The sequence below is a fragment of the Ranitomeya variabilis genome, chromosome 1 (assembly GCF_051348905.1).
Source record: "Ranitomeya variabilis isolate aRanVar5 chromosome 1, aRanVar5.hap1, whole genome shotgun sequence".
NCBI lineage: Eukaryota > Metazoa > Chordata > Amphibia > Anura > Dendrobatidae > Ranitomeya > Ranitomeya variabilis.
Genome location: NC_135232.1, coordinates 1136140137 through 1136153642, shown reverse-complemented (window position 1 = coordinate 1136153642; position 13506 = coordinate 1136140137). Strand labels below are relative to the sequence as shown.

General features: G+C 53.7%; 1 protein-coding gene across 1 annotated transcript in view; it reads right to left on the bottom strand.

Annotated features, from left to right (window-relative positions):
• The window catches only part of DNAAF9 (dynein axonemal assembly factor 9), a 117280-nt gene that overhangs the window by 7389 nt on the left and 96385 nt on the right, over positions 1-13506 (bottom strand). The window contains exons 28-34 of the mRNA XM_077280307.1: positions 9705-9830; positions 7204-7241; positions 6980-7115; positions 6709-6795; positions 3633-3739; positions 315-389; positions 13-218 (exon numbers count right to left, since the gene is read on the bottom strand). Coding sequence (XP_077136422.1) covers positions 13-218; positions 315-389; positions 3633-3739; positions 6709-6795; positions 6980-7115; positions 7204-7241; positions 9705-9830 — 775 coding nt within the window. The remainder of the gene's footprint in view (positions 1-12; positions 219-314; positions 390-3632; positions 3740-6708; positions 6796-6979; positions 7116-7203; positions 7242-9704; positions 9831-13506) is intronic.

The window sequence follows — 13506 nt, the reverse complement described above, 5'->3', positions numbered from 1 at the left end:
CGGCCTCCTCACCTGCTTGGCACACAGCCGCAGCCAGTCCTTCAGGTCGTCCTCTCTCAGGGCGCAGCCTGTGAACACCAGGACACACTGCTGGAGGATGCTGTTATCACGCCGCTCGTTCCTGGGGTCGGGGGGAGGCACCGGACCGTCCACCACCGGCAGCAGCGTCAGCGAGTTGGTCACCGTGTTATGGGCGACGTCCACCATCTGCTCAGAGTCTAGTAAGAGAGGAGAGTAAGTGACACGGTCACCCTCCAGAGCCCTATAACAGGGGGAGACCCGCAGATACAGAGGAGAAGTACAATACGGCTCACCAGAGAAGGCCACTCTGCCCACGATCTGATAGATGTTTCCTGTAAAAGGGAAGGACTTGATGGACGACTTTAGACCTGAAATAAAACACAGAGTGCGGAGGAGGCATAAGACGGGCGGAGGAGGCATAACGTGGGCGAGGAGAAGGCATAAGACGGGCGGAAGAGGCATAAGGTGGGCGAGGAGAAGGCATAAGGCGGGCGGAGGAGGCATAAGGTGGGCGAGGAGAAGGCATAAGACGGGTGGAAGAGGCATAAGGTGGGCGAGGAGAAGGCATAAGGCGGGCGGAGGAGGCATAACGTGGGCGAGGAGAAGGCATAAGACGGGCGGAAGAGGCATAAGGTGGGCGAGGAGAAGGCATAAGGCGGGCGGAGGAGGCATAAGGTGGGCGAGGAGAAGGCATAAGACGGGCGGAAGAGGCATAAGGTGGGCGAGGAGAAGGCATAAGGCGGGCGGAGGAGGCATAACGTGGGCGAGGAGAAGGCATAAGACGGGCGGAAGAGGCATAAGGTGGGCGAGGAGAAGGCATAAGGCGGGCGGAGGAGGCATAAGGTGGGCGAGGAGAAGGCATAAGGCGGGCGGAGGAGGCATAAGGCGGGCGGAGGAGGCATAAGGCAGGCAGAAAAGGCATAAGGCGGGCAGAGGAGGCATAAGGCGGGCAGAGGAGGCATAAGGCGGGCGGAGGAGGCATAAGGCGGGCGGAGGAGGCATAAGGCGGGCGGAGGAGGCATAAGGCAGGCAGAAAAGGCATAAGGCGGGCAGAGAAGGCATAAGGCGGGCAGAGAAGGCATAAGGCGGGCAGAGAAGGCATAAGGCAGGCAGAGAAGGCATAAGGCGGGCAGAGAAGGCAAAAGGCGGGCGGAGGAGGCAAAAGGCGGGCGGAGGAGGCAAAAGGCGGGCGGAGGAGGCATAAGGCGGGCGGAGGAGGTATAAGGTGAGCGGAGGAGGGATAAGGCGGGCGGAGGATGCATAAAGCGGGCGGTGGAGGCATAAGGCGGGCGGAGGAGGCATAAGGCGGGCGCTGGAGGCATAAGGTGGGCGGAGGAGGCATAAGGAGTGCGGGCGGAGAAGGAATAAGATGGGAGGAGGAGGCATAAGGCAAGTGGAGGAGGAATAAGGCGTGCGGGCGGAGAATGCATAAGGCGGGCAGAGGAGGCATAAGGTGGGCATGCGGAGAAGGTATAAGGCGGGCAGAGAAGGCATTAGGTGGGCGGAGGAGGCATAAGGCGGTCAAAAGAGCTGACTGTCCTAAAAGTCAGAAAAAGAGATTGTTCCCTCCTATGAGCAGATCCGAGCCATCAGGTTAAAATGTGCTGGCCCATCCTGGCATGCCACAGCCACTCCCACCTGGCCCGTTGCAGCCACTCCCACCTGGCCCAAGTACGCTGCAGCCACGCCCACCTAGCTCCAGTACGCTGCAGCCACTCCCACCTGGCCCAAGTATGCTGCAGCCACTCCCATCTGGCTCCAGTACGCTGCCGCCACTTTCCCAGATACATCGTACTCCCTATTCTTAGTACAACTTTATATGCCCCACCCCATTCCTCCTGGTAAACCCTGCATTCTCACTCACACATCCAGCCCTGCTCCTCCCGGCACGCCCCACCTAATTTCTCCTGGCATGCCCTGCCCCATTCCTCTGGGCACATCCAGCCCTGCTCCTCCCGGCACGCCCCGCCTCATTTCTCCTGGCACGCCCTGCCCCATTCCTCTGGGCACATCCAGCCCTGCTCCTCCCGGCACACCTCGCCTCATTTCTCCTGGCACGCCCTGCCCCATTCCTCTGGGCACACCCAGCCCTGCTCCTCCCGGCACGCCCCACCTAATTTCTCCTGGCATGCCCTGCCCCATTCCTCTGGGCACATCCAGCCCTGCTCCTCCCGGCACGCCCCGCCTCATTTCTCCTGGCACGCCCTGCCCCATTCCTCTGGGCACATCCAGCCTTGCTCCTCCCGGCACGCCCCGCCTCATTTCTCCTGGCACGCCCCGCCCCATTCCTCTGGGCACATCCAGCCCTGCTCCTCCCGGCACGCCCCGCCTCATTTCTCCTGGCACGCCCTGCCCCATTCCTCTGGGCACACCCAGCCCTGCTCCTCCCGGCACGCCCCGCCTCATTTCTCCTGGCACAACCCGCCCCATTCCTCTGGGCACATCCAGCCTTGCTCCTCCCGGCACGCCCCGCCTCATTTCTCCTGGCACGCCCTGCCCATTCCTCTGGGCACATCCAGCCCTGCTCCTCCCGGCACGCCCCGCCTCATTTCTCCTGGCACAACCCGCCCCATTTCTCTGGGCACATCCAGCCCTGCTCCTCCCGGCACGCCCCGCCTCATTTCTCCTGGCACAACCCGCCCCATTTCTCTGGGCACATCCAGCCCTGCTCCTCCCGGCACGCCCCGCCTCATTTCTCCTGGCACGCCCCGCCCATTCCTCTGGGCACATCCAGCCCTGCTCCTCCCGGCACACCCCGCCTCATTTCTCCTGGCACAACCCGCCCCATTTCTCTGGGCACATCCAGCCCTGCTCCTCCCGGCACGCCCCGCCTCATTTCTCCTGGCACGCCCCGCCAATTCCTCTGGGCACATCCAGCCCTGCTCCTCCCGGCACACCCCGCCTCATTTCTCCTGGCACGCCCCGCCCCATTCCTCTGGGCACATCCAGCCTTGCTCCTACCGTTACGCCCCGCCTCATTTCTCCTGGCACGCTCTGCCCATTCCTCTGGGCACATCCAGCCCTGCTCCTCCCGGCACGCCCCGCCTCATTTCTCCTGGCACGCCCCGCCCCATTCCTCTGGGCACATCCAGCCCTGCTCCTCCCGGCACGCCCCGCCTCATTTCTCCTGGCACGCCCTGCCCCATTCCTCTGGGCACATCCAGCTTTGCTCCTCCCGGTACGCCCCGCCTCATTTCTCCTAGCACAACCCACCCCATTCCTCTGGGCACATCCAGCCCTGCTCCTCCCGGCATGCCCCGCCTCATTCCTCTAGGCACATCCAGCCCTGCTCCTCCCGGCATGCCCCGCCTCATTCCTCTAGGCACATCCAGCCCTGCTCCTCCCGGCACGCCCCGCCTCATTTCTCCTGGTACGACATGCCCATTCCTCCTGGCATGCCCTGCCTCATCCCTTCTGGCACAGCCCTGCCCCATTTCCCCTGCTAACCCTCATCTAAAGCAGCTGTCTCTTTCCATGCCCTCGATGCCGCTCATTATTCAGCAGGGGACAACTCTTATAGAATATGGATCATGCAGGACTCCATCATGACGCATAATGGGAAGGAGACTCTGGGTACCATATTCGGGGCATCCCTTTATACTATTACTCACTTTTGCACCTGGTCATGAATCGGGCCTTCTCCAGCGGGCGACTGAACCACAGACAGACACGATCCACCTTAGGTGAGACGGCTCCGGTAGAGAATTTACCATCATACCTATAATCCAATTTAAAAAAAAAAATACCTGTTTTTTTTCATACTATCACTTGCGGACTTAAATTGTTTTTGGCCGCATGAAGAGACCCATATATATATTTTTAAAATTACAATCTTTATTAATCAATATCACATAAAAACAAAACAAGACCAGATATTATAAAACAAAGTGTCCAAGGAATGGAAAGATAAAGCTCAAACCTGTTTATGCCAACAATATATAGTCCCAACTGGATCCATGTCTAACCACTGCTTATTATAACATTACCGTTAATATCCTTCATCCGGAAGAAGCTCTGGGCGAAACGCGCGTCGGGGCGCACGAGGAAGGATCGGTGGGCTCGTACCTGGTACCTCTGCTTTTCCTTGGGGATCTCACTCCGTAGGTAACTATGGCTTTGGATTTATAGTAGCCGCATGTGTTTTATGGGAGAGATATTTTTCTACTATATGGTGGACATTGGTAATACATGTATAGCATATGATATTCAGCGGCTGCACACGTTGTATTTATTGTTGATATCTGTTGTCCATTCACTATTAATAGAAACATTATACATGGTGTACTATAACCTGTAAGGATAGTAACGGTAATGTTACAATAAGCAGTGGTTAGACATGGATCCAGTTGGGACTATATATTGTTGGCATAAACAGGTTTGAGCTTTATCTTTCCATTCCTTGGACACTTTGTTTTATAATATCTGGTCTTGTTTTGTTTTTTACCGTATATACTCGAGTATAAGCCGAGATTTTCAGCCCACTTTTTTGGGCTGAAAGTCCCCCTCTCGGCTTATACTCGAGTCATACCCAGGGGTCGGCAGGGGAGGGGGAGCGGGGGCTGTCTAATAATACTCACCTACTCCTGGCGCAGTCCCTGCTTCCTGTAGTGAGCAGTCACATGGTACCGCTCAATACAGTAATGAATATGCGGGCTCCACCTCCCATAGGGGTGGAGCCACATATTCATTACTCTAATGAGCGGTAACGGTGACCACTCACTACAGGAAGAAAATGCGGCGCCGCGGAACAGACGTGAAGGAACCGCGCCAGGAGCAGGTGAGTATGGCAGGGGCAGTGCGCGGTATTCACCTGGCCCTCGTTCCACCGTCGGCGCCGCTGTCTTCCGCAGTGACGCTCAGGGCAGAGGGCACGGTGACGTGATTAGTGAGCGCCGCCCTCTTCCTGATCGTCGGTGCAGAGGATGGGAAGACACAGCGGCGGTCGGCGGTGGAACGGGGAGCAGGTGACTATAGCAAGTGCCGGGGGCCGGAGAGGTGAGTATGTAATTTTTTTATTTTTTTAATCGCAGCAACAGCATATGGGGCAAATATCTGTATGGAGCATCTTATGTGGCCATGTGAAGCATTATATGGGGCAAATATCTGTATGGGGCATCTTATGTGGCCATGAGCAGCATTATATGGGGCAAATATCTGTATGGGGCATCTTATGTGGCCATGTGCACCATTATATGGGGCAAATATCTGTATGGAGCATCTTATGTGGCCATGTGCACCATTATATGGGGCAAATATCTGTATGGGGCATCTTATGTGGCCATGTGCACCATGATATGGGGGCAAATATCTGTATGGGGCATCTTATGTGGCCATGTGCAGCATGATATGGGGGCAAATATCTGTATGGGGCATCTTATGTCACCATGTGCAGCGTGATATGGGGCAAATATCTGTATGGGGCATCTTATGTGGCCATGTGCAGCATTATATGGGGCAAATATCTGTATGGAGCATCTTATGTGGCCATGTGCAGCATGATATGGGGACAAATATCTGTATGGGGCATCTTATGGGGTCATAATCAGCATTTGTGCAGCATTATATGGGGCATATTTTAATATGGAGAATCTTATCGGGCCCATCATAAACTGTATGGAGCATTATATGGGGCTCCTGATTCAATATGGATATTCAAAAACACTTAAACTACTGATGTCTCAATTAATTTTACTTTTATTGGTATCTATTTTTATTTTTGACATTTACCGGTAGCTGCTGCATTTTCCCCCCTAGGCTTATACTCGAGTCATTAAGTTTTCCCAGTTTTTTGTGACAAAATTAGGGGGTCGGCTTATACTCGGGTCGGCTTATACTCAAGTATATACGGTATGTGATATTGATTAATAAAGATTGTAATTTAAAAAATATATATATGGGTCTCTTCATGCGGCCAAAAACAATTTAAGTCCGCAAGTGATAGTATATTGTGTTGAAGTGCCATAAATTGTGAATTTGAGGACAATTTGATAGCATGTTTTTTTTCATGTTGTCTCCAATTCACAGAGGGCATTTTCTTCACAAACTTTTTTCTTTTTAACTAATAGAACTTCAGCATCCTCGCAGCGTCTCAAGATGGATCTGCCAGGGATCAAGTCCGTCCATGTAGACAAATCTGGGAAGGTTTCTCTCCCGGGGATGAGCAGCCTGTGAGTCTATTAGAAGAGAAGTCTAATCCAGCAGAAAAAGGGTATGAGCAGCGGCTGCCGCGTCTGCAGCACAATTACTCGGCCCCCAGAGGGATTACAGAAATCCCGAGGAGGCGGCTGGCTCATGGCTGATCCAAGAAACGCTGCGAGAAGAGAGGACGGTCCCGGTTGTGATAAGACCACAATGTGTAGTACAATGGCTACCGATCCTGAGCGCCATGTTTGTACGGGTACACACACTGCGTTCCTGCAGCACTGTGTAGGGTTATTTGTTTAGGGGTACCATTAGTTGACCTCTAGTTCTTCTGAATCTGAAGGAGACAACTAAAGGGAAAAACATTGAGAGGCTCCTCGGGGGAGGAGTCCTTGTGTTTGGCTCCGCCCCTGAGGACCTGCTCTAGACATATCAGTTATACCTTGAGGATTCCTTTACTGTCATGAATGGGAATTATTGCCAATGAGAACCCACAGTACTGGAGACAAACAGAAAGAAGGTTTTGCAAAAGATAAAGAGACTCACCAGCCTGGATACATCAGATATCGCATCCTCAGCATCTGAGTACTGGAAAAGCTGCTTTCTGATAGGACGAGCTCAATGTCCTCATTCCTGCAGGGAATCAGAGACAGGTTCATTATTCTTGACCATTTCCCTTCTAAGAGATGCAGGGTTATTATAACTCACACAGGACACTGATAACCAGCTCAGCTCTGCTACATCGGTACCCGGTTAGTAGAATTACCCGTTCCCAGGGTCCGGTATCTAACTATACACTCTGTGCCGGGACCATTACCTGGTGATCACCCCCTTCTCTGCTAGAATGAATGCCGCCCCAGGGTTCACGGTGCGGAGCAGCTTCTGGACGAGGCCTAGGGTCGGGTGCCTCTGCTCTGAGGTCAGGCTGGTGAACACAATATTGCTGACTATACCTGTAAGTGAAGCATAGACATCACGCAGGAATGAGACCCCGCAGACCACCCTGTGCTGGCTGACGTGTACGGATAGTGAGACACATACCGTGAGGACACTGCTCCAGGAACTTGGGGAAATAAAACCTTGAAATGGAAAAAAACAGGAACATTTATTATCATATTCGGACCCTATATGCAGGAAAGAGCCCCCCGACACATACGCAGAAGAGAGGCCCCCGACACACCGAGGAAAGAGGGCCCCCCCGACGCACCGAGGAAAGAGGCCCCCCGACACATACGCAGAAGAGAGGCCCCCGACGCACCGAGGAAAGAGGACGCACCGAGGAAAGAGGCCCCCCCCCGACACACCGAGGACAGAGGCCCCCGACACATACACAGAAGAGAGGCCCCCGAGGCACCGAGGAAAGAAGCCCTCCGACGCACCGAGGAAAGAGGCCCCCCGACACATACGCAGAAGAGAGGCCCCCGACGCACCAAGGAAAGAGGCCCCCCGACACATACACAGAAGAGAGGCCCCCGAGGCACCGAGGAAAGAGGCCCCCCGACGCACCAAGGAAAGAGGCCCCCCGACACATACGCAGAAGAGAGGCCCCCGACGCACCAAGGAAAGAGGCCCCCCGACACATACACAGAAGAGAGGCCCCCGAGGCACCGAGGAAAGAGGCCCCCCGACGCACCAAGGAAAGAGGCCCCCCGACACATACGCAGAAGAGAGGCCCCCGACGCACCAAGGAAAGAGGCCCCCCGACACATACGCAGAAGAGAGGCCCCCGACACAACGAGGAAAGAGGCCCCCCGACACATATACGCAGAAGAGAGGCCCCCGACGCACCGAGGAAAGAGGCCCCCCGACACATACGCAGGAGGCCCCCGACGCACCGAGGAAAGAGGCCCCCCGACACATACACAGAAGAGAGGCCCCCGAGGCACCGAGGAAAGAGGCCCCCCGACGCACCAAGGAAAGAGGCCCCCCGACACATACGCAGAAGAGAGGCCCCCGACGCACCAAAGAAAGAGGCCCCCCGACACATACGCAGAAGAGAGGCCCCCGACACAACGAGGAAAGAGGCCCCCCGACACATATACGCAGAAGAGAGGCCCCCGACGCACCGAGGAAAGAGGCCCCCCGACACATACGCAGGAGGCCCCCGACGCACCGAGGAAAGAGGCCCCCCGACACATACGCAGAAGAGAGACCCCCGACGCACCGAGGAAAGAGGCCCGCTGACACATACGCAGAAGAGAGGCCCCCGACGCTCCGAGGAAAGAGGCCCCCCCAGACGCACCGAGGAAAGAGGCCCCCCGACACATACGCAGAAGAGAGACCCCCGACGCACCGAGGAAAGAGCCCCCCCCGACACACCGAGGAAAGAGCCCCCCGACACACACGCAGAAGAGAGACCCCCGACGCACCGAGGAAAGAGGCCCCCCGACACATACGCAGAAGAGAGGCCCCCGACGCACCAAGGAAAGAGGCCCCCCGACACATACGCAGAAGAGAAGCCCCCGACACACTGAGGAAAGAGGCCCCCCGACACATATACACAGAAGAGAGACTCCCGACGCACTGAGGAAAGAGGCCCCCTGACACATACGCAGAAGAGAGACCCCCGATGCACCGAGGAAAGAGGTTCCCCGACACATACGCAGAAGAGAGGCCCCCGACGCTACGAGGAAAGAGGCCCCCCCCTGACGCACAGAGGAAAGAGGCCCCCTGACGCACAGAGGAAAGAGGCCCCCCGACACATACGCAGAAGAGAGGCCCCCGATGCACCGAGGAAAGAGGCCCCCCGACACATACGCAGAAGAGACCCCCGACGCACCGAGGAAAGAGGCCCCCCGACACATACGCAGAAGAGAGACCCCCGACGCACCGAGGAAAGAGGCCCCCCCCCCGACACACTGAGGAAAGAGCCCCCCAACACATACGCAGAAGAGAGACTCCCGACACACTGAGGAAAGATGCCCCCTGACACATACGCAGAAGAGAGACCCCCGATGCACCGAGGAAAGAGGCCCCCCGACACATACGCAGAAGAGAGGCCCCCGACGCTCCGAGGAAAGAGGCCCCCCGACACATACGCAGAAGAGAGGCCCCCGACGCTCCGAGGAAAGAGGCCCCCCCTGACACACCAAGGAAAGAGCCCCCCAACACATACGCAGAAGAGAGGCCCCCGACGCTCCGAGGAAAGAGGCCCCCCCCGACGCACCGAGGAAAGAGGCCCCCCGACACATACGCAGAAGAGAGGCCCCCGACGCACCGAGGAAAGAGCCCCCCGACACATACGCAGAAGAGAGACCCCCGACGCACCGAGGAAAGATGCCCCCACCCCGACACACCGAGGAAAGAGCCCCCCGACACATACGCAGAAGAGAGGCCCCCGACGCACCGAGGAAAGAGCCCCCCGAAACATACGCACAAGAGAGAAAGAGACCCCCGAACGCACCGAGGAAAGAGGGCCTCCGACGCACCGAGGAAAGGGGCTCCCCGATACACGCAGTAAAGATCCCCCCCGATACAAGCAGGAAAAAGCCCCCAGATTCAAGCAGGAAAGAGCCCCCAACACACGCAGGAGTTGCACCCACCTGTGCTCCATGATGCAGCCCAGAGGATCCACACAAGTGGTGACGGCGCCAATGACGAAGGACGACTTGACGAGAGGGTCAGGGTGAGTGTGCACGGCCTGCACTACATCCAGCACATCTGCGTATCTGGAGGAGGAGAGACGGGAAGGTGATAACTGAGCATAAGAAGAGCTGTCAGCGGCCGCAGAGCTCAGCGTGGGAAGCACAGACAGAAGGCGAGGGTCCGCTGTGATCAGCCCCCCGCAGACACGCAAGACCACCAGCTCTGACACAACGATACCGCAGACATGTACTATAGTACCCAGTGTAGACACTGCTCAATAGCTCCAGACTGTCTGTTACTATGTCTCAGCGCAGATCTCTCACTCCGGATAATCTGCTACTATGTGTCACGTACACGCTTCTCAGCATGCGACTTGGGGTTGTGCCTGCAAGGGTTAATCTACCTCCTCTCTCTCAGTCCAGCTTTCAACCTCTGTCCTATGCTGTAATGGGAACATAAATCACACACCGGCCACACACCCGCTCATAGACGCTGCCACCACTCACCGAACACACGGGGGATGAGCCCCGGAAATATTACTACTACTGTCTGCCAATCATACGGCTCACACACTTTAAGGCTATGGATTCTTTAGAGCATACAAGGTTCAAACTTATTAAAGTTTTAAGCTTTAATAGAAAAGGCTCAGTGCTTACAATAAAAAAGTATAAAAATATGGGAATAAAAAGTGACATGCAAATATGCAAAAACAGTGATAAAATAAAAGGGAGAAACTTACAGAACTATCGAACTTTGCAGTTCCCCTGATGGGGGGATGAATATGGAATGGATCACATCACTGTGAACAACTTTCTATGTGTAAAGGCCTAATTTATAGAGTCAACCTGGGGGTCAGATTTCTAGACCAGTCTCTCCAGTTAATATTCTAATCCTTGATTTGTGACTGGATCCTTGCTATTTTACCAATGAATACATTACTTTTCTTTGAACCTATTTGTGTGACCTTTCTCATAGTAAATAGTGTAATGCTGCAATTGGCGTCTGTTCAAAAGAGTGGGAAGGTGTGAAATGTTTCCAGTGTCTTCAGGAAATCCCCCCTGGGGTGACTGGAGACCAGTAGACTGCCTGCCCAGGATAACATAGGTCATGACCTTTGTGAGAGATGCAGTCTAAAGGTACCGTCACATTAAGCGACGCTGCAGCGATATCAACAACGATGCCGATCGCTGCAGCGTCGCTGTGTGGTCGCTGGAGAGCTGTCACACAGACAGCTCTCCAGCGACCAACGATGCCGAAGTCCCCGGGTAACCAGGGTAAACATCGGGTTACTAAGCGCAGGGCCACGCATAGTAACCCGATGTTTACCCTGGTTACCAGTGTAAATGTAAAAAAAAATAAACACTACATACTTACATTACCGTGTCTGTCGCGTCCCTCGCCTTCAGCTTCCCTGCACTGTGTAAGCGCCGGCCCTAAAGCACAGCGGTGACGTCACCGCTGTGCTTTGCTTTATGGCCGGTACTGATACATTCAGTGCAGGAAGCTCTGAGCAGCAGCGCGGACGCCGGGGGACGTGACAGACATCAGAGGGTGAGTATGTAGTGGTTTTTTTTTTACTTTTACAATGGTAACCAGGGTAAATATCGGGTTACTAAGCGCGGCCCTGCGCTTAGTAACCCGATATTTACCCTGGTTACCATTGTAAAACATTGCTGGCATAGTTGCTTTTGCTGTCAAACACGACGATACACGCCGATCTGACGACCAAATAAAGTTCTGGACTTTCAGCAACGACCAGTGATATCACAGCAGGATCCAGATCGCTGCTGCGTGTCAAACACAACGATATCGCTATCCAGGACGCTGCAACGTCACGGATCGCTGTCGTTCTCGTTGTTAAGTCGCTTAGTGTGAAGGTACCTTAAGGACAGATGTTAATTTACTGCTGGTCATACATCCATACATACACACACACACACACATATATATATACACTCACCGGCCACTTTATTAGGTACACCATGCTAGTAACGGGTTGGGCCCCTTTTGCCTTCAGAACTGCCTCAATTCTTCGTGGCATAGATTCAACAAGGTGCTGGAAGCATTCCTCAGAGATTTTGGTCTATATTGACATGATGGCATCACACAGTTGCCGCAGATTTGTCGGCTGCACATCCCAAAGATGCTCCATACAAGGCAGGATGGATCCATGCTTTCATGTTGTTTACGCCAAATTCTGACCCTACCATCCGAATGTCGCAGCAGAAATCAAGACTCATCAGACCAAGCAACGTTTTTCCAATCTTCTACTGTCCAATTTCGATGAGCTTGTACAAATTGTAGCCTCAGTTTCCTGTTCTTAGCTGAAAGGAGTGGTACCCGGTGTGGTCTTCTGCTGCTGTAGCCCATCTGCCTCAAAGTTCGACGCACTGTGCGTTCAGAGATGCTCTTAGGCCTACCTTGGTTGTAACGGGTGGCGATTTGAGTCACTGTTGCCTTTCTATCAGCTCGAACCAGTCTGCCCATTCTCCTCTGACCTCTGGCATCAACAAGGCATTTCCGCCCACAGAACTGCCGCTCACTGGATTTTTTTTCTTTTTCGGACCATTCTCTGTAAACCCTAGAGATGGTTGTGCGTGAAAATCCCAGTAGATCAGCAGTTTCTGAAATACTCAGACCAGCCCTTCTGGCACCAACAACCATGCCACGTTCAAAGGCACTCAAATCACCTTTCTTCCCCATACTGATGCTCGGTTTGAACTGCAGGAGATTGTCTTGACCATGTCTACATGCCTAAATGCACTGAGTTGCCGCCATGTGATTGGCTGATTAGAAATTAAGTGTTAACAAGAAGTTGGACAGGTGTACCTAATAAAGTGGCCAGTGAGTGTATATATATATATATATATATATATATATATATATATATATATATATATATATATATATATATATATATATATATATATATTTCACTACACTATGTACCAGCGCAGATCTCTCCCTCCTGATAATCTGTTACTATGTATCAGAACAGATCTCTCCCTCCGGATAATCTGTTACTATGTATCAGCGCAGATCTCTCCCTCCTGATAATCTGTTACTATGTATCAGGGCAGATCTCTCCCTCCTGATAATCTGTTACAGTGTATCCAGCCTCACAGGATCCCACCTGCCTTTATTAGTAAATGAACACAAATCCTACAGCTGCAGATTAAACACACGGCTGATAATGTCACACGGATGTCATTATCAGAAAGCCGACAGTGCGGCTCGGCGACCAGCGCGTTCCTGCTGTGATCTACCCTAAATGTGATTAGACCAGGACAGAGCACGGCTCCCGAGCATAAAGGTGGTGGTGAATCGGTGGTAAATGTAAGATCAGTGGGGGCCGACTACTGGAATTTATGGCAATCACGAGAAGAGTGGTCTTGTGTCAGATTAGATGAAGGAAGATTCAACAGCAGCAGGGAGGAGGAACATTGAGGAGTGGGTGGGAGATGCAGCAGGGAGGAAGGTTTCTGAGGAGTCGCCTAAAATAATAAGTAGATGGAGATTCAACAGCAGCAGGGAGGAGGAACATTGAGGAGTGGGTGGGAGATGCAGCAGGGAGGAAGGTTTCTGAGGAGTCGCCTAAAATAATAAGTAGATGGAGATTCAACAGCAGCAGGGAGGAGGAACATTGAGGAGCCGCTAATCTCGCTAAATGAATGGATGAGTCAGCAGCAACAGGGAGGAGGGTCTCTGAGGAGTCACCAGTCAGTCTAAGTAGATGAAGATTCAACAGAAGCAGGGAGG